The following is a 23,272-nucleotide window of genomic DNA, read 5'->3' as shown; positions in this document are numbered from 1 at the left end:
CTCGTATTTTACTTGCCATGGTATCGCAATTTGCCCAGAACCACTTCCTCCAGTTTTTTTTTCCTCGGATCATTTCAATTATTTTTCTCCTGTTCCCTTTTAGAGTTTCTTTTTATTCATATTGAGATCAGGATATTTTATATTCATTCCCAGTTTACTGTAATCGAAACGTGGATTTCCTTGTGTCTGGAGGTCCATCACTTGCATAATCATCTTTCCCCAACTGTGTCTCTTTCCCTTTGCTCTTCTTGCTTTCTTAAAGTTGTTTATTTCAGCTGTATGAAGATACGCAGCAGAAAATGACTGCTTTTACTAGTCCTGTGCTTGTTAAACAGTGGGGGGGCTGCCATGGCGTGGGCTGCTCAGTCGTTTCCGTGCATGTCTCAGTGGGCTAACAGTAGTAAGCCTGGTGGATTCTGCCAGGAGGTGATCATTGTGCAGACTGCCAACTGGGTTGATTCTGGGATGCTGCAAACATTTCTGTTTGGCGTGTGGCCTGCAGTAAACATACACATGACAACATTGAAAGAAATCTTTAGTGGAGGTCCGCTCCAATCCCACCTAGGAGTAAAGAGCTATAAGTGGACACAGCAAGTTAAGAGTCTGTCTGAGGAGGAGGAGCGAGCTGTATGGACACAGCTAAACGAGCACCTCGAGCCCACATGGAAGTGGGGAAGGATGAAGAGGAAGAAGAAGGAGCCTGAAAGTATTCTGTCCTCATCACTTTCTGCACCTGGAATTGTATTGGAGGTTTCATTTTAAATGGATCAAATTTTCAATTTTTGCCCATCAATCTACATTCAGTAACTCGTAACGAAGGATGTTTTCAGAAAACTTTGCATATTTATTAAAAATCAACATCTCAAATCACTCATTCATGTAATTATTCAAACCCTTTATCCATTACTCTGTAGGAGCCTCTTTGGCTGTGATTCCAACTTCAAGTCTTTGTGGAAAGTCAGTTTGGTAAATTGATGAAAAATTAACATCTGAAATCTGTCATTCTTAGAACATTTAGAACTCTGTAGACAAGAACAGGCCACTCAGCCCAACAAAGCTAGCCAGTCCTATCCACTTATTTCTTCCAAAAAAACATCAGGTTGAGTTTTGAAAGTCCCTAAAGTCTTACTGTCCACAACACAACTTGGTCGCTTATTCCAAATGTCTATCGTTCTTTGTGTAAAGAAAAACTTCCTAATGTTTGTGCGAAATTTCCCCTTAACAAGTTTCCAGCTGTGTCCCCGTGTTCTTGATGAACTCATTTTAAAGTCACCGTCTTGATCCACTGGAATAATTCACGTCATAATTTTAAACACTTCAATCATGTCACCTCTTAATCTTCTTTTGCTTAAACTGTAAACTTTTCATCTTTCCTCATAACTCATCCGCTGTAGCCCTGAAATCAGCCTAGTTGCTCTTCTCTGGACCTTTTCTAGCGCTGCTTTGTCCTTTTTGTAGTCTGGAGACCAAAACTGTACACAGAACTCCAGATGAGGCCTCACCAGTGTGTTATAAAGGTTGAGCAGAACCTCCTGTGACTTGTATTCAGATCCGTAAGTTTGTAGAAGCCACTTTGGCAGCAATTCCAGCTTTGAGTCTTTGTGGTATGTCTCTAAAACAGGCATGTCCAACTACGGTCCTGGAGGGCCGCAGTGGCTGTATGTTTTCATTCTAACCCTCTTCCTAATCAATGAGTAGTTTTCGTTGCTCATTAACTCCTTTTCCCTTCATTTTAATAGCCCTGTTTTTAAGGATTCAGTGCTCTGAATTGATTTGTTTGTTCATTAAATGGCAGCCAAACAGAAATGAGAGGTGAAACGAGCCAACAGATGACCAGCTAAAGGGGAATGTCAAACTCCAGCCAAGTTCACTCCAACCAGTCCCTTAATGACAAGCCAATTCTTGCTGTTAATTAAAGCCATTACAGTGATCCCTCTCTATATCACACTTCGACTTTCACAGCTTCACTCTATCGCGATTTTTTCTCATACACGCTTACGTCACTACGCATGTGCTTTCTGAGAACTTTTATCTAAGCCCCACGATGGCCCCTAAACCTGCTGCTTTTTCTAAGCCTTCTGACAATAAAACTAAGCGCCAGAGGAAGATGCTTACCATCCAGGAGAAGGTGAAACTCTTGGATATGATCAAAGATGGCAATACCCTACAAAAGCCTCCTCACGCTAGAGGTGGGCGGTATGACCAAAATTCTATATCACGGTATTTTTCTAAATTCTGCCAGTTTCACGGTATTAGACGGTATTTTTTTCCCCATGCATGAGTGGATGTTAACCATATTTTCCACTGCAATTACTGCAGTAGACTGGCTAAGAATAACCTATTAGACTGTTATGAGAATTGTACATCGTACAAAAAGACATTTTAATGTGCACACAAGTATTAATCCAGTGTTGCATGGCCCCATAAAGTGATAGTTTTCAAGGGGGTGGCACTAAAGAGAAGGAATCACATTGCATGACAGATGCAGTCAAAATATAGAACCTTTAATTGAACAAATTTTGCAAAAGCTTAAACTATGATTTTGACAACATATTTTCAACCATCCAAAGAGGCATTTAGACTTAGTAAAATGTCCAGAGGTGTTTGTCAAAAGTTGGATTGCACTGAACACGTCTTAGAAAAGGAATAAATAGTAAATATTTTTTGTAAACCAACTACACTTTCTGTTAATGTTAACAATCTCTCTCCACTGACACGTTAAAGTGACTTTTTAAACAATTTTACCATCATTAAACTGCATAATATTTAAACTAATAAATAATAACAATAAAATACATAATAGTATTACTGATAGTTGCACCATTACTTCAAGGTCTTCAAGCCCAGGTGCATTACACAGTATTCACCAAATTAAAATAAAATAAAACAAGTGCAATCTTGGTGATGACAATGTCATTACATCTTACCAACTGTACCATCATTTAGGCAAACTGCATTAATATGGACCTTGCTTCAAGCTAAGCTATATACATAAATAATAAAAACTGCAACTTGCATTTATAATGCTGTTTGTGGTATAGCCCTACGGAAGCGCATTAGGGCAACTGTGGAAAAAAAAAAAAAATATGGACACGGAAGAAAAAAACAAACTACATGTCGAGAATAAATTCGGCATGTTGACTATGTCAAGATTAAAGTCGACATTTCCATTTTATTCTCAGTTTATTTTATAATTAAAGTAGAATGTTGTAAACTAAACTTCATCCTAAAATCAATGTTTAATTTACTAGATTTTCTCAAACCCCGTCACAAGTTAATGCAGCACATCAAATACTTTGTGTTAATCACCACACGATAAACGTCTTTGTGAAATTAAAACTAGTTATTAACTTAGCCGACGGAGTGTTCAGAACTTTAAAAATATCTTTGTTATACATGTTTAATTATGCCATCCATTCAGAGTTGCGCCCATCTCTGAACGATTCGATAGCACATCGCAGAATGAATACAAGCAAAACATACACTAGCAAGTACAAAAACAAGTACAACTTGGCTTGCAGTATTATCCAGTAGTATAGAAACAGTATTTACACATCTGACCATTTAAAACTAAAGTATCTCCAGGCGACGGATGTGACTCCTTTTTTTCGGCAAAAGTTCTTCTGTTCATCACATGTTCAACTTTACTTTTAGTTCAGTTTCAGAATGCTTTCTGTCCATTTTCACCGCGCAGAATACCTATGCTACCGCCCACTATTTGGTGGTGTAGCAGTGAAAAAAAGCCCTAGTGCAACAAATCTGTGTTTAGCGGTGTAGCAGTGAAAAAGGTCCCCACATAAACAGTTTCCCGCTGCGCCACATTCCGAACGTCGTTTAGGCAATTTAAACCGGTGTTGCGGTATAAGAAAAATCCATGTCATAAAAAATATAAAAAACGGTTTTCAGTATGAACCGGTATACCGCCCAGCACTACCTCACGCATATGAAAAGACAGCGTCAGCAACTGCCTATCAAGATGTTCTTCAGCCACGCACCCAGACACCTACTGCCTACTCCTAGTACTCCTTCAGCGGAAGAAGACAACGACGCACCTGCTGAAGATACTGCACCACCTTGTCACGCTTGGGTCACAGATTTGCACAGAGACACAGGAGGTTGTAGAAAAAAAAGAACTTTATTCAAAGCACTGCAAACAAACATTTGTCTCTTTTGAAAAGTTTAAACGTGCCCCATGACAAGTCAGAGATGACAGTTCCGCTAGGAGCAGAGAATGTCTGAGAGAGAGAGAGAAACAAAACAACCAATTCCAAAGCTGAGAGGCGCTGCACAATACTTTTAAGTAAGCGGAGTACCGCGTGAGAGGTTTATCGCTCGTTATAGCGCAAGTAAGAAGGGTAAGGAGCAATGTGAAGGTAGACTGTCAGCTGTTTCAGGGGTTTTCCCAGGGGCGTCTGTGTCCTCTGAGGGTGCGATCAGCGCTCCAGCTTACAAGCTGAAGACTCTCCTACTGAGCTCTTGCCTTCATAGGTTAGTGGTTGTGTGTAAGAACTGTGTGTGTGTGTGTAATTAAATGTACAGTACAATAATAATAATAATATGATATTTGTAATGTCTAATATGTCTTATTTTCTCTTATTTTGTCTAATATATTGGGTAATACGAGTTTAATGGTGACTAAAGAGTGTTATTTCATGTCTAGAGGGCTCTAATAATGTTAAAAAAATGTATTTAGAAGGACATAAACAGGTTTTCTATACTCTAACTGCGAAAATATTCGATTTATAAATAAAGAATCCTACTTCGCGAAAATTCATTTATCGCGGTAGAGTCTGGAATGGATTAACCGTGATAAACGAGGGTTCACTGTATTGAATATCATGACTTGCTGCTGCTCTCATTCTACAACAACAGACTGTTGATGTTTTGGTGACCTGAGCAGACCAACATGACAGAGACCTTCACCTTTCTTTATTTTCAGGTTAGCTTGTCATGTGGCAGCTTGTTTTGTTTGTCATTATTTTTGGCTGCTTATTAAGGAAAAAGAATCAACTAAGGGGTCTGATTCACATCAATTAAAACTAAGGCAAAATAAGTTAATCAGCAGCAAAAATGGCTTATTAATTAAGAATGACGGTTAGAATTAAAACCTGCAGCCACTGCGGCCCACCAGGACCGGAGTTGGACACTCCTGCTCTACAAGCTTTTGCAAACCTGGATCTAGGCTGTTTATATCCCATTCTTAATTTTAAAAGAATAAAGTCGACATCTTTGTCCATAAGTCTACACTCAGTAAGGTGGTGGTGGTGTAACGATGTGGGAGATATTTTCTTGGCACACTTTGCGCCCCCTTAGTACCAACTGAGGAGGAGGAGAGGAGAGGTTAGGAGCCACAGCCTACCTGAGTATTGTTGCTGACCATGTCCATCCCTTTATGACCGCCATCTTCTGATGGCTACTTCCAGCAGGATAACGCGCCATGTCACAAAGCTCAAATCATCTCATACGTGACCATCAATTCACTGGACTCATATGGCCACACAGTCAACAGATCTCAATGCAGTAGAGCACCTTTGGGATGTGGAGGAACAGGAGATTCCCATCATGGATGTGCAGCCAACAAATCTGCAGCAACTGCATGATGCTATCATGTCAATATGGACCACAATCCCTGAGAAGCGTGTCCAGCACCTTGTTGAATTGATGCCCCTCTCCGGGCTGCATCACCCAAACTGGGTAAAGCCAGGGAGATGTCCATTTTAAAAGGGAAGCACCAGGGACTTGATTTGAAAGGCTAGACTCCTGCTTAGTTTAATGGATTATTTATTTGTTTTTAACCTCCACTTTTGCACCGTTTTTAAGGATTATTTACTGATAATGGATGGGGCTCTGCGCTCTTTTGGACACCTTGTTTTGGATCTGTTTTTAATAAAAGCACGGTCACTTTTACACCTGCCCCTTGCTATTCGTGAGTGTCCTCGTTTGCTGGGCTCATCCCTCGGGCACGTTATTGGAGGTGGTGGGGACTCGGAAGCCTGGTGCCGACCCGCACCGTCACAGAGGCACACCGAGAGAGATGGCAAGTATAAAACCGGACAAGAGGCACCTTGAAAATAAGCAGGTGTTATACAAAGGCGCTTGAGAGAGGGGACGCTGGTGAAGAGACGTTCACACACACACACACACACACACATACACTAATATGGAGGAAAGGCGCTGAAGATATGGTGTCACAAAAGACATAGCAAACATTTTTTTTTTAATTATGCAATTACTTATCTAACATGATACTGTGGCTCTTTCTCCTTAAATTAGGGATCATGTCAAAATAAATAAATATTATTTTAGAGTAAATGATGTAGTAAACTTCATTCAGTATGTCCCTCCGTTTCCGGCTCCCCCTTTGTGAAACGCTTTCAGAAAGCACAAGCTGCCAAGCAGATTCCATACTTGCTGAGACAGCAGGACAGTGCCTCCCGACTCTCCTCTACAGGCTGCCAAATCCCGTCGTATAAAATAAGTTTATCCAGGCCAGGCCGGTAATGACTTCAGCATAACCCAACTGCCTGCAGGTAAAGTATGGATGCAGTAACACATATGGTGGGATTATTAATCATTCTTTTGATTGCTCTGTTGCCTGCTTGATCCTGTTTTTCCTTCTCTTGCCGTGTCCTTGCATATCAACCGTGTGCCTCAGGCATCACAAGTAAAAACGATGTGCCAGTTTTCTTAAGCTGTGAAAACGGCGGTCACTTGACATTTAGGCAACAGTGTCATAGTTTTTATGTGCTTATCCAAATTATGTGTTTAGTAAAGTTGCTTTGTGCCCAAAACGATCATTTCTTGGTTATGTCTATTTGTGATTTCTCATCTTCTTTATAAAGGCAATCCCAAACCGTATTTGACAGGGTTTGTGACTTAATCTCAACTGTGGTCCCATTAATTGCTAATTTTGGGATGCTGTAGTAAAATAATGAATCTGCATTGGCTGTCATCTGTCCTGGGTATGACGTTAAACTGCATCGGACACCATTGGAAGAAGCCGATCCGCGATCCGAGTATGACAGCCATCAGAACGACCAGATCAATAAAAGGTGTACCCACCTACAGAGATCTGGCCAGACCTCAGAGAGTGCCGGAGTTTACACTGCTCCTCCGACAGCAAAGGAAGATTATGATCATCATGTGGGAGAGACCAGATGTTTCGCGGGCGGTCCTCCAACTTGCAGGGAAGTCATGGGGGTTGGTGGCAGGATTGGCGCTCTGGCCACCGTAAAGAAAAACTTCACACAACTCTGAGATGACAGAAAGAACTCCTTATTGCTCTCGATGGGAGTAGCTCTGCTGCAGTCCTACACATCGTGAAGGGGATGGGGGGAAAAGCCCTCGGGAGAGTCAAAACTGTCGGAGAGCCAATGGGGTCAAGCCTGTTGGGAGAACGGAACTGGTGTGGTGCTGTGGCGTCGCCCGCTGCACAGCAGCACTCGGGTCCCAGTTTGAGGCAGCCCATCCAGGTAGGCCCGCGAAACGTCTGGTCTCTCCCACATGATGATCATAATCTTCTTCTGCTGTCGGAGGAGCAGCGTAAACTCCGGCACTACCTGAGGTGCACAGACCTGGGACTGGCCAGATCTCTGTAGGTGGGTACACCTTTTATTGATCTGGTCGCTCTGATGGCTGTCATACTCGGATCGCGGATCGGCTTCTTCCAATGGTGTCCGATGTCACTCTTTCAACGAGCATATTATGAAACTCCCTGTGTGCCTTGTCTGTTGTCTCGGTGTATGTTTTGACAGTAGTGAGTGATGTCTCGGTGAGGGAGACATATTATTCATAGCTTCGCTCAGTGGTTGATGGGTGCCCACGAGGTGACACTCCTCTGGTCATGGGTGACTTCAATGCAACCACTGGCACTGACAGGACTGGCTATGAGGATTGTCTTGGTCCCCATGGGTCTGGTGAAAGTGGTGTCATGTCCATTGACTTCGTAAAAGGTCAGGGGCTGTGGATCGGTGGATCCTGGTTCCAGCACCGTGAGCCGCATTGTTGGACTTGGTACTCGAATACTGGTGGTGTGGTGAAGGAAATCGATCACATCCTCGTGGGCAAACTCTGGAGGCTCCTACAGAACTGCAGGTAATACAGAAGTGCCCAGTTTGTGAATTCTGACCATAGACTTATTGTTGCTACTCTGAAGATCCATCTTGGGTCCAAAAGGCTACCACCTACAAGGAGAATGAGGCTGGACCGGGCCAGACTCCAAGATCAGGCTGTTTATGACAAGCCTGCATGCAGTTTATGTGAGGAACTTGCGGATTTGGGTGTGACTGCCGATCCTAATGTGATGTGGGAGACTTTCCATGACAAGACCCTGAAGGTTGCTGAGGGTTGTAATGGTGTTACTGATATTCCCAGAAGGAGGTGTTTCATCTGACAGGGCACCCTGGATATCATCGAGAGGAGTCGCAGCGCACGGCTCAATGGCAACTCTGGTCTGTACCGGGAACTGAGAAGGACGGCTGTGAGGGCTCTGTTTGTTAGAGGAATCTGTGAGCAAGTGTCACACACGCGTGTTTAGGAGACAACTAAAAGGATTGAGTACATGTAATTCCACGGCGGACCAGGGGGTGGCGGAGTGCACTAATTCTCTCTCTCGATCTCTTCCAGACCATTCTAGGGAAATCCTACCCGGCTCTGGGACAGCCAACGACTTCACTTCCGGTTCCGGTCCTGATGACATCACTTCCCTTACTGGGCATCATCTTGTTGATACTAAGGCAGTTCTGTTTTGGACTCAGTCATGAGAACACGTCTGTCATATTGAATCAGTTTTGCAGCCGGGAAAAATTATACGGGTGGCTGCAGCAAACCTTAGCAATGTCTTAGTGTGTCACTTGTGTAACAAGAATGACCATATCTGTGTTCTAGTGACCCACATCCTGCTTACAAAGCAATTGAAGCATTATGCACATCCAAATCTGTTCCTTGGAGAGTCGCAGTCAGGACGGCTGATGGAACGGTCCTTACGTATGACACTGCAGTTGTGACCCACTGGACTGGGTACTTTGAGCAGTTGTTCAAAGCTGATCCTCCGGCTAGGATGTTGGATATCTCTGGGTCCGCAGTTCTTGAAGCTGATCCTCCAATTAGCTGTGAACCCCCCAGTTTCATTGGGATTGCACAGGTGGTGAAACAGCTGAGGTTAGGGAAAGGCTGCAGGAGTCTGTGGTATCCGGGGCGAACTTCTCCAGGCTGGTGGTAAGGCTGTCCTCCTGGTATTGCAAGCAACCGTTGCTTCCATTTGGGAGGCTGGCATCATCCCACCTGACTGGAAAACGGGACTTGTCATCCCTATCTGAAAAGGGAAGGATGATCGCCTGGATTGCAACAACTACAGGGGGATAACACTGCTCTCGGTGCAGAGTACGGTCCTTGCTAGGATCCTCCTCGATAGGATCCATGATCACTTGCTCAGCTACCAGCAACCGGAGCCGTCTGGTTTTACACCTAAGAAGTCTACCATCGACCGCATTCTGGCACTGAGGGTTCTCATGGAGCGCAAACGCAAATATTGGCAGAGTTTCTTTGCAGCCTTTGTCGATTTTCATAAAGCGTTCGACTCAGTTGATCGGGACATCCTGAGGGTTTGCAGGATCCCCTCAAGGTTGCTGGATATCATGGCTGACCTGTACACTGGTACTGTGAGTTTTGTGCAGGGTGAAGGCAGGACCTCTGCGTTTTTCCAGTTGATTCTGGGGTTCATCAGGGGTGTGTTTTGCTCCTACTCTGTTCAATGCTTGTGTGGACAGGGTGTTGGGCAAGGTCATGGGGTCCAGTGGCTGTGGGGTATCTGTCTGTCTGTCTATCTATCATATAGTGCCTTTCATATCTATCTATCTATCTATCTATCTATCTATCTATCTATCTATCTATCTATCTATCTATCTATCTATCTATCTATCTATCTATCTATCTATCTATCTATCTATCTATTGAATGAATCAATTATCTTTGCATTAGATGACTAAGAGTGTGACAGGAAAGAAAGAACTTCTCAGAAAGGTGCAAGCAAATGACAGTAGCGACAGAGTACAATCACTTTAAGTCAGGGCTCATAACATTAAAAGGTATTCAATTAAAGTAACATACCGAAAAAGAAGGAAAACCTGACTCATGTTATTCTTTAAAATGCGACTTTCACTGAAAAGCCATCATAATGGCTGTGGTGCTCATTTTTATAAAAGCCATGAATTAGTTTTTTTCTGTAAAAATGCTAAAGGAAATTCCCTCGGGCCGCAAACCCCCACACGGTGCCCAGATGATTGACTTGGCATGTTTTGTATTCCGCGTCTGTTCTGTTTGTATGGGACGGTGCTAAAACATTATTGAAAAGGCTTTCTCCTCATTTCCTTTATTTCAATGAGTTCCATTCTGTACTTTGGGCTCTTGCTTCCAGATCTTTCTGTTTCCCAGGAGTATTTTTTTTTCTTTTTCTTTGCATCTCCTTTGCAGTGCAGTTTACTTTTGTACTAACAGAATATATGGATAGATTTTTGGTCTGTTTTTTACTTAGATTACTGCAAATGCCTTAATAAACTCCAGTTTGTATTATTGGATTAGATTAAATACAACTTTATTTGTCCCCACTGGGAAATTTGAATTTTTACAGAAGCCCTTTAAATAAGTAAATACATAAATAAGTAGACAAGTAAATAAATCTACACACACACTGTGGTCTGAACACACACCAGAATGTAAGAAAAATAAAAAAAAAAGAACTACTGATTTGGCCGTCATTGTCACAGTCAGGCACTGTACAAATGTATTGCTTTTGTTACAAAGAAGCCCCCATCTTGTTTCCTGGCCCACTTCTGCTACATAATTCATTGGCTGAAAGTCCTCAGAGTTGTTGTGTCAGAAAGAGGATGTGCAGCATTGTTCATAAAGGCACTCAGTTTTGGTTTAATCTTCTCCTCCTCTACAACCTCCAGGGGTGCAGAGTGTGTTCCATAACTTAGCCTGCCCTTTTAATTAGCCTATTCATTCGGTGGTCCTCTGTTCAAGTGATGTTACCAGCCCAGCACACCACAGTGTAGAACAGGGGTGTCGAACTCCGGGCCTGGAGGGCCGCAGTGGCTACAGGTTTTCATTCTAACCCTTTTCCTAATCAGTGAGTAGTTTTTAATGCTAATTAACTAATTTTCCCTTCATTTCAGTAGTCCCGTTTTTAAGGATTCAGTCCTCTGAATTGATTTGTTTCTTCATTAAATGGCAGCCAAACAGAAATGAGACGTGAAATGAGCCAACAGATGACCAACTAAACTGGGGTTTCAAACTCCAACCAATTTCACTCCAACCAGTCTCTTAATGAGAAGCTGATTCTTGCTGTTAATTAGGCCCGTTATTTAATTCAATGGCTTGTTGCTGCTCTCATTCTGCCACAGCAGACATTTCCAAATCTGTTGATTTTTCGTTTTTTTTCTAAGAACACCAACAAAATTTCGATGACCTGAGAGATCAACCTTACTGAGATCTTCACCTTTCATTTTCAGATATTGTGTGATGGGCAAAGGTGACCTGGTCATATGGTGGCTTGTTTGATGTCTTATTATTGTTTGGCTGCTAATTAAGGAAAGACAATTAAGGGGCCTGAGTCAAGTTAATTAAAACTAAAGCAAAAGAAGTTAATTATCAGTAAAAACGGCTCACTAATGAAGAAGATGGTTAGAATGAAATCATGCAGCCACTGCGGCCCTCGAGGACCGGAATTTGACACCTGTGGTGTAGAAAATCGCATTGACCATCAGCAGAGTTGTAGTGAAGGATGTGACTTCCCATATTAAAGGTATGAAGCCTTTTAAGGAAGAGGAGTTTGTTCTGCCCTTTCTTCTGTAGTTCCTCAGTGTTATTAGACCAGTCCAACCTGTCATTGATGTGGACCTCCATGTACTTGTAGGAGTGGACCCACCTCTACATCCATTCCCTGAATAGTGCCTGGACATGGAGGCTCTTTGGTGTAGTGAAAGTCACTAACCAGTTCTTTGATTTTGCAATTCTCTTTATGCAGGGGGGTCTCTCGGTCATCTTTTTGTCGCCTCCAGTTGTTACCGAATGTGGCCGCAAGGGTGTTGACTGGCACCAAAGAAAGAGAGATCATATCACACCTAATTTGGCTAATAGGGGGAGGCAGTTTGATGGCTGAGGTCAAATCGTATTATGTGATATCATCTACTGTTGAATTTTGCTCTGTACTTGTAATATTTCTATTGCACTATTATATCGTATTGAGGATTACTTCTGTTCTGTGTATTGTATTTAACATTTGATAAGGTGCCACATGAGAGGTTGGGCATCAAATTAAAAGAAGTGGCAGTTCAGGGTGTGGTGTGTAAATGAGTGCAGAATTGGCTCAGACACAGGAAGAAGAGGGTGATGGTGTGAGGAACCTCATCAGAATTGGCTGATGTTAAGAGTGGTGACCAGCAGGGGGCAATGCAAGGGCCGCTGCTCTTTTTAATATATAGAAATGATTTAGATAGGAATATAAGTAACAAGCTGGTTAAGTTTGCAGATGATACCAAGATAGGTGGATTAGAAGATTATTTGGAATCTGTTATATCATTACAGAAGGGCTTGGATAGCAGACAGGATTGGGCAGATTTGTGGCTGATGAAATTTTACACATAGGAAGTGAAAATGTTAGGTTTGAATACACAATGGGCGGTCGGAAAATGAAGAGTACACCTTATGAGAAGGATTTAGAAGTCATAGTGGACTCTAAGCTATCGACTTCCTGACAGCGTTCAGAAGCCATTAAGAAGGCTAACACAATGTCAGGTTATATAGCGCCTTGATGTGTGGAGTACAAGTCACAGGAGGTTCTGCTCAGGCTTTATAACACACTGGTGAGGCCGTATCTGGAGTCCTGTGTGCAGTTTTGGCCTCCAGCCTACAAAAAGGACATAGCAGCACTAGAAAAAGTCCAGAGAAGAGCAACGAGGCTGATTCAGGGCTACAGGGGATGAGTTATGAGGAAAGATGAAAAGAGCTGAGCCTTTACAATTTAAGCAAAAGAAGATTAAGAGGTGACATGATTGAAGTGTTTAAAATTATGAAGGGAATTAGTACAGTGGATCGAGACGGTAACTTTAAAATGAGTTCATCAATAATACGAGGACACAGTTGGAAACTTGTGAAGGGTAAATTTCGCACAAACATTAGGAACTTTTTCTTTACACAAAGAACGATAGACACCTGGAATAAGCGACCAAGTAGTGTGGTAGACAGTAAGGCTTTAGGGACTTTTAAAACTCGACTTGATGTGTTTTTGGAAGAAATAAGTGGATAGGACTGGCGAGCTTTGTTGGGCTGAATGGCCTGTTCTCGTCTCGTCTTTTTGACACCCGCTGCATACCCAACCTACCTGGAAAGGGGGTGGTAGGGGTGGGGCTGTCAAAAGGCAGGGCCTAATAAAGCCCATTGCGGCACTTCTTGTGTGATTTTGGGCTATACACAAATAAAGTGTATTGTATTTTATTTGGCTTCCCTGCATTGGCTTCCAGTACAGTATGGGGTGAATCTGAAGATTTTCTTATTTGTGTATAAGGGGTATCCTTCAATAAGGGCGCGCACAAAAAGGCGAGCTTCAAAAGGGCGACCTCAATTGAGCACAGCGAATAAAGGCGTTCGTAGATAATTTAGATAAAATCTACTATTATTATCTATCTATTATTATCTAATAAATTTTCTGTAATAATTTTGTTGCGTTTGCCTTTATTCGCTGCGCCCAATTGAGGTCGCCCTTTTGAAGCTCGCCTTTTTGTGTGCGCCCTTATTGAATAGAACCGTGTATAAGGCACTGCACGGGTCTGCTCCTTCATATATTGCTGAGCTTCTTACCTCATATCTACCAGTCAGGGCTTTCAGGTCCTCAGATCAGTTATTAGTGTGCGCCCCGCAGCCACGTCACAAGCTAACAGGTGACCGTGCTTTCACAGCAGTGGACCCAAAGGCTTTGGAACACTTTGGAAATTAGAGCTGCTCCCTCAAGATATAGTGTTAAATCTAAACTGAGAACATATTTTCATTCACTGGCTTTTGGGTCAATGTAAGGGTGTATTCTGATAATGCTTATGTACTAATGCTGTATAGAGTTTTTAGTTATTTACTTACTTGTTTGTATTTATATTATTTTCTAATTTTTAGCTTCTGTGAACTGTATTTTTATTGGGCATTTGCTTTTTTTTATTGTAAAGCACTTTGGTCAACTTGTACTTGTGTTAAATGTGTCATGTAAATAAGATTGTGGGTTCATATCCCACTACTGACACTGTGTGACCTTAAGCAAGTCACATGACCTGCCTGTACTCCAATTGGAAAACCAACAAAAAATACAACCAATCGTATCAAAAATGTTGTAAGTCGCCTCGGATAAAGGCGACAGCCAAATAAGTAAATGTGATGCAATGTAATATAATATCCATATTACTAACCGAAGGTTGTAAACCGGATGTCACGGACGCAGGCACACAGTCATGGACACAGCGCACATCGAAGCGCACGCGCACTGCAACGAGCCCGCATGGATAAACACAATGAACGCAGGCGCCTGCAATGCGCTTCTGAAACACCACAAGCAAAGGAGTCACGGCTCCAAAAAGAAAGAACTCAACTAACGGAAATACAAAACCGAGCCCATAACTAACGACACAGCCACAGAAAAAAGAAAAACGAGAGGATTCAGCACCCCGCCCCAGAGTCATACCCGAGACAAGACCAGATGGATAAAAACAATAAACGAACGCTCCGTATTAAAAGTAAGTGCAATTATAATTCCTAACAGTAAACGACATGTAGCTAACGGAGTCACGGCTCCAAAAAGAAACAGCTCAACTAACGGAAATACAAAAACGAGCCCGCATGGATAAAAACAATGAACGCAGGCGCCTACAACGTGCTTCTGAAACACCACAAGCAAAGGAGTCACTGCTCAAAAAAGAAATACGCAGACAATTGGCATTACTTTGAGAAACTAAATTTGGTACACAACATGCGGTGTACAGATTCAGAATATACCAATTGGTTGTTGCAACTAGGGGATGGAAACCTTACCAATGCGTATGAACTTCACCCAGATATTATTCAAATCCCTCACGCCTTTATTTGCGACGACTTAGTAACAGAGGTGTTTGCTGAAGCGATCTCATTAGACCAGATACCACTTTTAACGCACCGGTCTATATTATGTCCAAAAAATATTGACGTTGATCAGATAAATAACCAAGTGATTGCATTGCTTCCTGGAGAAAGCCGCCTGTTTCTAAGTACTGACAATGTTGATTCTGAAGACGAAACTGAGCATCTTAATTTCCCATTAGAATATTTAAACACTATTAACCCGGCCGGATTACCACAACACAATCTTAACCTTAAAGTAGGAACAATAGTCACAGACCATGGACAAAGTAGGCATTTACCTCTCTGAGCCTGTATTTGGACATGGACAATTTTATGTGGCCTTTTCAAGAGTTTGGCATTCATGTGACGTTAAAGTAAAGGTTTTAAGTACTCCATACCAAGGAAACCTCATTCAAGGACAGGACAACATCTTTACTACAAATGTTGTGTATAAAGAAATATTTGATTAACTATTTGTAATCTACCATTTTATGACTTCTTTAGTTCCTATGTACTTCATTTACACCTTTACACTCAAATACAGTATATTTCTTACATATAAGTGCAGCAACTCAAGGACATTTTGTACCTAAATGACATAACAATTACAATTCTATTTTAATTTAAATATATTGATTAATATAAATACAGATATATGTATTTAATTAAATCCATACCTTCCCAAAACCCTCCCATCCTCCATCGTTTGTCATCCCTCCAACGATTAAATGGAACACAGAGTGATTGCCATTCATTCATTTGCGATTCGTTAGAGAATCGGGGGTTTACTGGTAAAAACTGACTTGGCTTAACTGACATATTGACTACTCGATAGACAAGCATCAAGGATTTGAGTAGTGAGAAAAAGCGCTATATAAATGCAAAGAATTATGCTTTTACAGGAAGCTACTGTAGTCATCTAAAAAGAGGAGTGACATGTGTCCTCTTTGGCTGGTTGAATGCCAGATGTGGCACTGCATTTGGAGTCATCTGCAGCGGCTTGGTGGCACATGCCAGTATTGCTGATGACATTGTGATCTGTAGGGAGCAGGTTGAGGAGACCCTGGAGAGGAGGAGATCTGCTCTAGAGAGGAGAGGAATGAAAGTCAGTAGGACCACCAAGACAGAATACATGTGTATGAATGAGAGGGAGGTCAGTGGAATGGAGAGTATGCAGGGAGTAGAGCTGGTGAAGGTGGAGGAGTTTAAATACTTGGGATCAACAGTACAGAGTAATGGGGATTGTGGAAGAGGAGTCAAGAAGAGAGTGCAGGCAGGGTGGAGTGGGTGGAGAAGAGTGACAGGAGTGATTTGTGACAGACGAGTATCAGCAAGAGTGAAAGATAAGGTCTACAGGACGGTAGTGAGACCAGCTATGTTATATGGGCTGGAGACAGTGGCACAGGAGACAGAGCTGGAGGTGGCAGAGTTAAAGATGCTAAGATTTGCATTGGGTGTGACAAGGATGGACAGGATTAGAAATGAGGACATTAGAGGGTCAGCTCAAGTTGGACAGTTGGGTGACAAAGTCAGAGAGGCGAGATTGCATTGGTTTGGACTTGTGTAGAGGAAAGATGCTGGGTATATTGAGAGAAGGATGCTAAGGATAGAGCTGCCAGGTAAGAGGAAAAGAGGAAGGCCTATTGTATGTGGTGAGTGATGACATGCAGGTGATGGGTATAACAGAGCAAGATGATAAGGACAGGAAGATATGGAAAAAGATGATATGCTGTGGCAACCCCTAACGGGAGCAGCCGAGAATTGAAGAAGAAGAAGAAAATTAGACCAAAATGTGGACCAGGAGTGGCATGTTCTACCAGATACGTTCTGATCTTGCGGATATGATATAGAGTGAATCTACAAGGCCGAATGACAGTAGCAGTATGGGCAATGATGGGTAGCTGGTCATCGATCACCAATTCAAGACTGCTCACAGACTTGGTAGGTGTTAACGATAATCAGCCGAGCTGATCGGAGATGGAGTGGTGCATAGACAGATGAGCTGGGATTAACCAGAAAGGCCATCTTTGCCTGGTTGCAAGCAGGAGCCAAATGTCAAGTAAGAGTGGACATACTTGATGGGTAGGATGAAGTTTTCAAAATAAAAGTTTGTCATGAATACTCTGAAGCTTTCACAGTTTATGCTACGTGCAATAGGAGAAATATACTATTTAAACAGAATTGACAGGATACACTGCAAGAAGAGTTAAGCCGTTTTCCCAAAACACAGACCAAGACCAAGAGCAGCCAGCCGAAGGGTATGTTGATACACGCTGTAGTGTCAAGTTCACGCGCTCAGATTTTATTCTTAAATGCATGCCGTCAAAACCCCCCAAATGTGGCTGTCTGGCGCACAGCGATCACGGCTGCCTGCCGTTCAAGAGCACTGGGTTCACTTCCTGGTCCATCAGTTTTCATTTCACATTCTGCATTTTTAATGTCATTTTCAGGACGGCACATTTTCCTCATTCCACGGCTCTCAGCTTTTAGTGTTCATTTCCTGCCTTCACTTTCTCTTCTTTCCACCTTCTCACTTTCTATTCTTCGTTTTCACTCTTGGCATTTTTAATCTCCTTTTCAGGCTGACGCCGATCTCACCTAAAAAGAATGCAGTGACAGTCGCCTTCCTATTTTAATTACTTGCTGTTTGGCTCGCCTCACCTACCCATTAATAGTATCGTTTATGCCTGCAATACGTCATTTTATTGGAATATCGAGTAGTCCTGCTATATCCGAGCAAGCAACATCTCAGTAAACTACTGCTTTGGGTTTCGGCTTGAAGATGCAATACACTTCAGCAGACGGTTCTTCGGATTCATAAGCTGAGTGCTGAATTGCAGGCCACCCTTCTCGTTAAATGGGAACAACATTTGAATTACCTGAACGATTCGCACCATCACCACTTCAGATATATATCTATCTATACATATCTGTAGTACTAGGGTGATGTACCATGTTAGCCATTATGAATGTAGAGAAAAGCCAAACAAAATGACACCTTTTATTGGCTAACTAAAAAGATTACAATATGCAAGCTTTCGAGGCAACTCAGGCCCCTTCTTCAGATAGATAGATAGATAGATAGATAGATACTTTATTAATCCCAATGGGAAATTCACATTCTTCAGCAGCAGCATACTGATACAATAAATAATATTAAGTTAAAGAATGATAATAATACAGGTGAAAAAAAAAAAAAAAAAAACAGACAATAACTTTGTATAATGTTAAATGTTAACGTTTACCCCCCCTGGTGGAATTAAAGAGTCGCATAGTTTGGGGGAGGAACGATCTCCTCAGTCTGTCAGTGGAGCAGGACAGTGACAGCAGTCTGTCGCTGAAGCTGCTCTTCTGTCTGGAGATGACATTATTTAGTGGATGCAGTGGATTCTCCATAATTGATAGGAGCCTGCTGAGCGCCCTTCGCTCTGCCACAGATGTTAAACTGTCCAGCTCCATGCCAACAATAGAGCCTGCCTTCCTCACCAGTTTGTCCAGGCGTGAGGCGTCTTTCCTCTTAATGCTGCCTCCCCAGCACACCACTGCGTAGAAGAGGGCGCTCGCCACAACTGTTTGATAGAACATCTGCAGCATCTTATTGCAGATGTTGAAGGAAGCCAGCCTTCTAAGGAAGTATAACCGGCTTTGTGCTTTCTTGCACAGCGCATCAGTATTGGCAGTCCAGTCTAATTTATCATCCAGCTGCACTCCCAGATATTTATAGGTCTGCACCATCTGCACACAGTCACCTTTGATGATCACTGGGTCTATGAGGGGTCTGGGCCTCCTAAAATCCACCACCAGCTCCTTGGTTTTGCTGGTGTTCAGGTGTAGGTGGTTTGAGTCGGACCATTTAACAAAGTCATTGATTAGGTCCCTATACTCCCCTCCAGCCCATTCCTGATACAGCCCACGATAGCAGTGTCATCAGCGAACTTTTGCACATGGCAGGACTCCGAGTTGTATTGGAAGTCCGATGTATATAGGCTGAACAGGACCGGAGAAAGTACAGTCCCTTGTGGCGCTCCTGTGTTGCTGACCACAATGTCAGACGTGCAGTTCCCAAGACGCACATACTGAGGTCTGTCTTTAAGATAGTCCACGATCCATGCCACTAGGTATGAATCTAATCCCATCTCTGTCAGCTTGTCCCTAAGGAGCAGAGGTTGGATTGTGTTGAAGGCGCTAGAGAAGTCTAGAAACATAATTCTTACAGCACCACTGCCTCTGTCCAAATGGGAGAGGGATCGGTGTAGCATATAGATGATGGCATCTTCCGCTCCCACCTTCTCCTGATATGCAAACTGCAGAGGGTCAAGGGCGTGTTGAACCTGTGGCCTCAGGTGGTGAAGCAGCAGCCTCTCCATGGTCTTCATCACATGTGATGTCAGAGCAACAGGCCGAAAGTCATTCAGCTCACTAGGACGTGATACCTTTGGGACTGGGGTGATACAAGATGTTTTCCAAAGCCTCGGGACTCTCCCCTGTTCCAGGCTCAGGTTGAAGATGCGCTGTAGAGGACCCCCCAGCTCCGATGCACAGACCTTCAGCAGTCGTGGCGATACTCCATCTGGACCCGCTGCTTTGCTGGCACGAAGTCTCCTCAGCTCTCTGCTCACTTGCGCTGTTGTTATTATGGGTGGGGATGTTTTTCCTATGCTGGTATCAGCAGAAGGATGTGTGGAGGGTGCAGTACTCCGAGGTGAGAGTGAGAGTGGGTTAGGGTGGTCAAACCTGTTAAAAAAGTTGTTCATTTGGTTTGCTCTCTTCACGTCTCTCAATGGTGGTACCCCCGCTTCGAGCTGCAGCCAGTGATGATCTTCATCCCATCCCACACTTCCTTCATGCTGTTATTCTGCAACTTCTGCTCCAGCTTTCTCTGTACTGCTCCTTCGCCGCCCTGAGTTGGACTCGGAGTTCCTTCTGCACGCGCTTGAGCTCATGCTGATCACCGTCTTTAAAAGCCCTTTTCTTCTGATTCAAAAGGCCCTTGATGTCACTTGTAATCCATGGCTTGTTGTTAGCATAGCAGCGTACTGTTCTTACTGGAACTACAATGTCCATACAGAAGTTGATGTAGTCAGTAGTGCAGTCAACAACTTCCTCAATGTTCTCATTATGAGATCCCTGCAGGATATCCCAGTCTGTAGTTCCAAAAAGTTCTCTCAGAGTATTCTCAGCCTCCGGGGTCCACTTCCTGAATGATCGTGTGGTTGTAGGTAGGACTCTAACTTTTGGTTTATAGTGAGGCTGAAGCTGAACCAGGTTATGATCTCCTTTCCCAAGCGCAGGCAGCGGGGTGGCACTGTATGCGTCTTTAACGTTTGCATACAGTAAATCAATAGTCTTATTTCCCCGGGTGTTACAGTCCACATACTGGGAAAATGCAGGCAATGTTTTGTCCAGCGTCACATGGTTAAAGTCTCCAGCGATTAGCACAAGCGCCTCAGGGTGCTGCGTTTGTAACTTAGCAACAGCAGAATGGATGATGTCACTCGCTAGCTCCACGTCTGCCCGAGGAGGAATATACACGATGACAACAATGACATGTCCAAACTCTCTGGGCAAATAGTAGGGACGTAAACTTACGGCCAACAGTTCGATATCCCTGCAGCAAGTGGAGATTTTGATGTTAACATGTCCAGAGTGACACCACCGTGTATTAACATAGAGAGCGAGTCCTCCTCCTTTGTGCTTACCACAGGCACTTGCATCTCTGTCCGCTCTAACTGTGCTAAACCCGGATAGCTCCACGTTGACATCTGGAATGGTGTTATTTAGCCACGTTTCGCAGAAACACAACAAACTGCATTCTCTGTAGGTCCTTACATTTTTCACCAGCGCAGCCAGTTCGTCGATCTTATTTGAGATTGAGTTTACATTCCCCAGAATCACAGAAGGCACCGAAGGCTTGAAACGCCACTTTCTCGCAAGCCGCTTCATTTTTAGCTTAGTGCCGGCTCTGCTGCCACGATACCGCCTTCTTACCTCGTCAGGTAAATATGGAACCACACCAGCACTGGCATTTGTTCTCAGCGCCCGAAGTTGAGTACTTGAATAGGCGAGTCTCGGCGTGTTAAAATCCATGCCCACGTTGTAAAAGTAAGTGTGTCCAGGGAACGAATCAACATAAAATAAAGTGGTAGGAGTGATCAATAAATAAAAATAGAAAAATAAAAGTAGAAAAGTACACATACATATACAGTCATACACGGAGCTGCTGAAAAGGCTGCCACTCACGGCGGCGCCGGATGCAATTCATTACAATTCATTACATCTTGCCTGAAGAAGGGGCCTGAGTTTCCTCGAAAGCTTGCATATTGTAATCTTTTTAGTTAGCCAATAAAAGGTGTCATTTTGCTTGGCTTTTCTCTATCTCTACATATAAAAGGCAAAGCCGTCACGGACTCCTCACTAATTCTCCCACTTTCCATATAGGTGGGAAGCTGAAATTTCGCATGCTCATTCCTTGCAGTGTACTTACAAAAGTTAGGTATGTTTCATGTCCTATTGCAACAGCCAAGGGGGGGAAACGGGTGTACCCCCTAAACTGTATATATAGATAGGGGAAACCCCTCCTCACTATTTCTGCCCCTTCCAATATACGTAGGAAGCCCAAATTTCTCATGCTCATCGTTTACACTGCACTTAAAAACGTCAAGTATGTTTCATTTCGCACTGTGCCCCGTAACGAACTTTTGAAAATAACGTCTTCTTTTTGGCGGTTCTCAACATTATGTCGTAAGGAACTTTCGGAACTGACCTCTCCTTTTGGCGGTTTTATTTCTTATTTCCGTTAACAGACGATTTATTTCACGGCAGAGACGCACAAGGGTCACTCCCGTTCCCCCTTTCTTTTTCCGCTGTCTGCACACCTACCACGTGGTTGGCTCCCTGCCTATATACATTAACGACATCCCGCGCTCATGTGCCTCCTCACTCGCTTCTTTACTTTCCTCAGCTGTTCGTCGTGCTCACTGCTCCCTTCTTCTTTACTCCACCGCTTCAAGCCTGTTATTGTTCGTATTACAGTTAACATCCTGCTTTTTATCTTTTTTTTCAGATGGTACAAGGAAAAGTTTGAGGATTATCCCAAAACAAGAAAAGCCCTGTTGCCTTTTGTGTTCTGATTTAAGGAGTTTCAGTTGTTCTTCCTTGCCATCCATGGAGCCCCACATGCGCATCTGCGGTTGGCCTATTAATTTGTGGGAATAGGAGCTTCTCTGTAAGTGAATGAATCTCTGCTGACTTTCAAACAGACGAATCTGGTAAACTGTCTAGTGCGTTGTATTATTTTTATTTTTATGGAATTTATTAAAAGCATATAACATTCCATACAATCAAGTCAAAATTAACAAAATTAAAATCAAATCAACCCCAACCCACTGTTGTATTATATAACTGGGTGTTTAATTGCCATATTTTACACTTACCATCTCGTTTTAAATTTAATAGGCCATGTTGTCATCAATCCCATAGGACTTCTTAATTGAAGGGTGCGTAACATTGACCTTTGCTTCCATAAAGTTCTTCCTGGCACTGACACAAACACTGACAGTTGAACATGGAGCAAACGTCACAGTTCTCATATTCTGAGATGTTCATGTGGTCTCTGCAGAGGAGCGTGAACTCTGACTGACTGAGCGGCGTTCATTTTGAAATCTGTGACTAATGCAATTACAGAATACTGAGGCTGATGTCGTTGCTTTAATAAGATACAACACATTGTTCATAACAAATATGTATAAAAATGTCCATTATCGGTGAAATGCAAAATCTTTCACAGTGTATTGCTAGTTCTGTTACATTATAAGAGTATATAAAGTTTTGGAAAAGGATAAAATAAATTTACCTTTTACAAATAGTGTTTGTGATTCTTAATAGTGTGCCTTCCAGTTATCCTCCTTCTGGTGGAGCGTTTGCTATATTTTGGGACATATTGCGTAAGGAATTTGGGTGTGATTATGGATGTCGATTTTACAATGGACAAATTAGTTCGGTGATAAAGTCAAGCTTTCTCCAAATAAGACTTTTATCCAAAGTAAAGCCCTTTTTATCATTTGATGATTTTGAGAAAGTTATACATGCTTTTATCTCATGACATCTCAATTAGTGTAACGCCCTGTATTCAGGGGTC

At 42.8% G+C, this 23,272-nt stretch overlaps 1 protein-coding gene across 1 annotated transcript in view; it reads left to right on the top strand.

Moving 5' to 3' along the window:
• srd5a1 (steroid-5-alpha-reductase, alpha polypeptide 1 (3-oxo-5 alpha-steroid delta 4-dehydrogenase alpha 1)) overlaps positions 1–22,997 on the top strand; it is a 78,067-nt gene extending 55,070 nt beyond the window's left edge. Inside the window, exon 5 of the mRNA XM_028817969.2 lies at positions 22,199–22,997. Coding sequence (XP_028673802.1) covers positions 22,199–22,265 — 67 coding nt within the window. The 3' untranslated portion in view covers positions 22,266–22,997. The remainder of the gene's footprint in view (positions 1–22,198) is intronic.
• The last annotated feature ends 275 nt before the right edge of the window (positions 22,998–23,272 follow it).

The sequence above is a fragment of the Erpetoichthys calabaricus genome, chromosome 13 (genome assembly GCF_900747795.2).
Source record: "Erpetoichthys calabaricus chromosome 13, fErpCal1.3, whole genome shotgun sequence".
Taxonomy (NCBI): Eukaryota; Metazoa; Chordata; class Cladistia; order Polypteriformes; family Polypteridae; genus Erpetoichthys; species Erpetoichthys calabaricus.
This window is presented reverse-complemented; position numbering and strand designations above follow the sequence as displayed.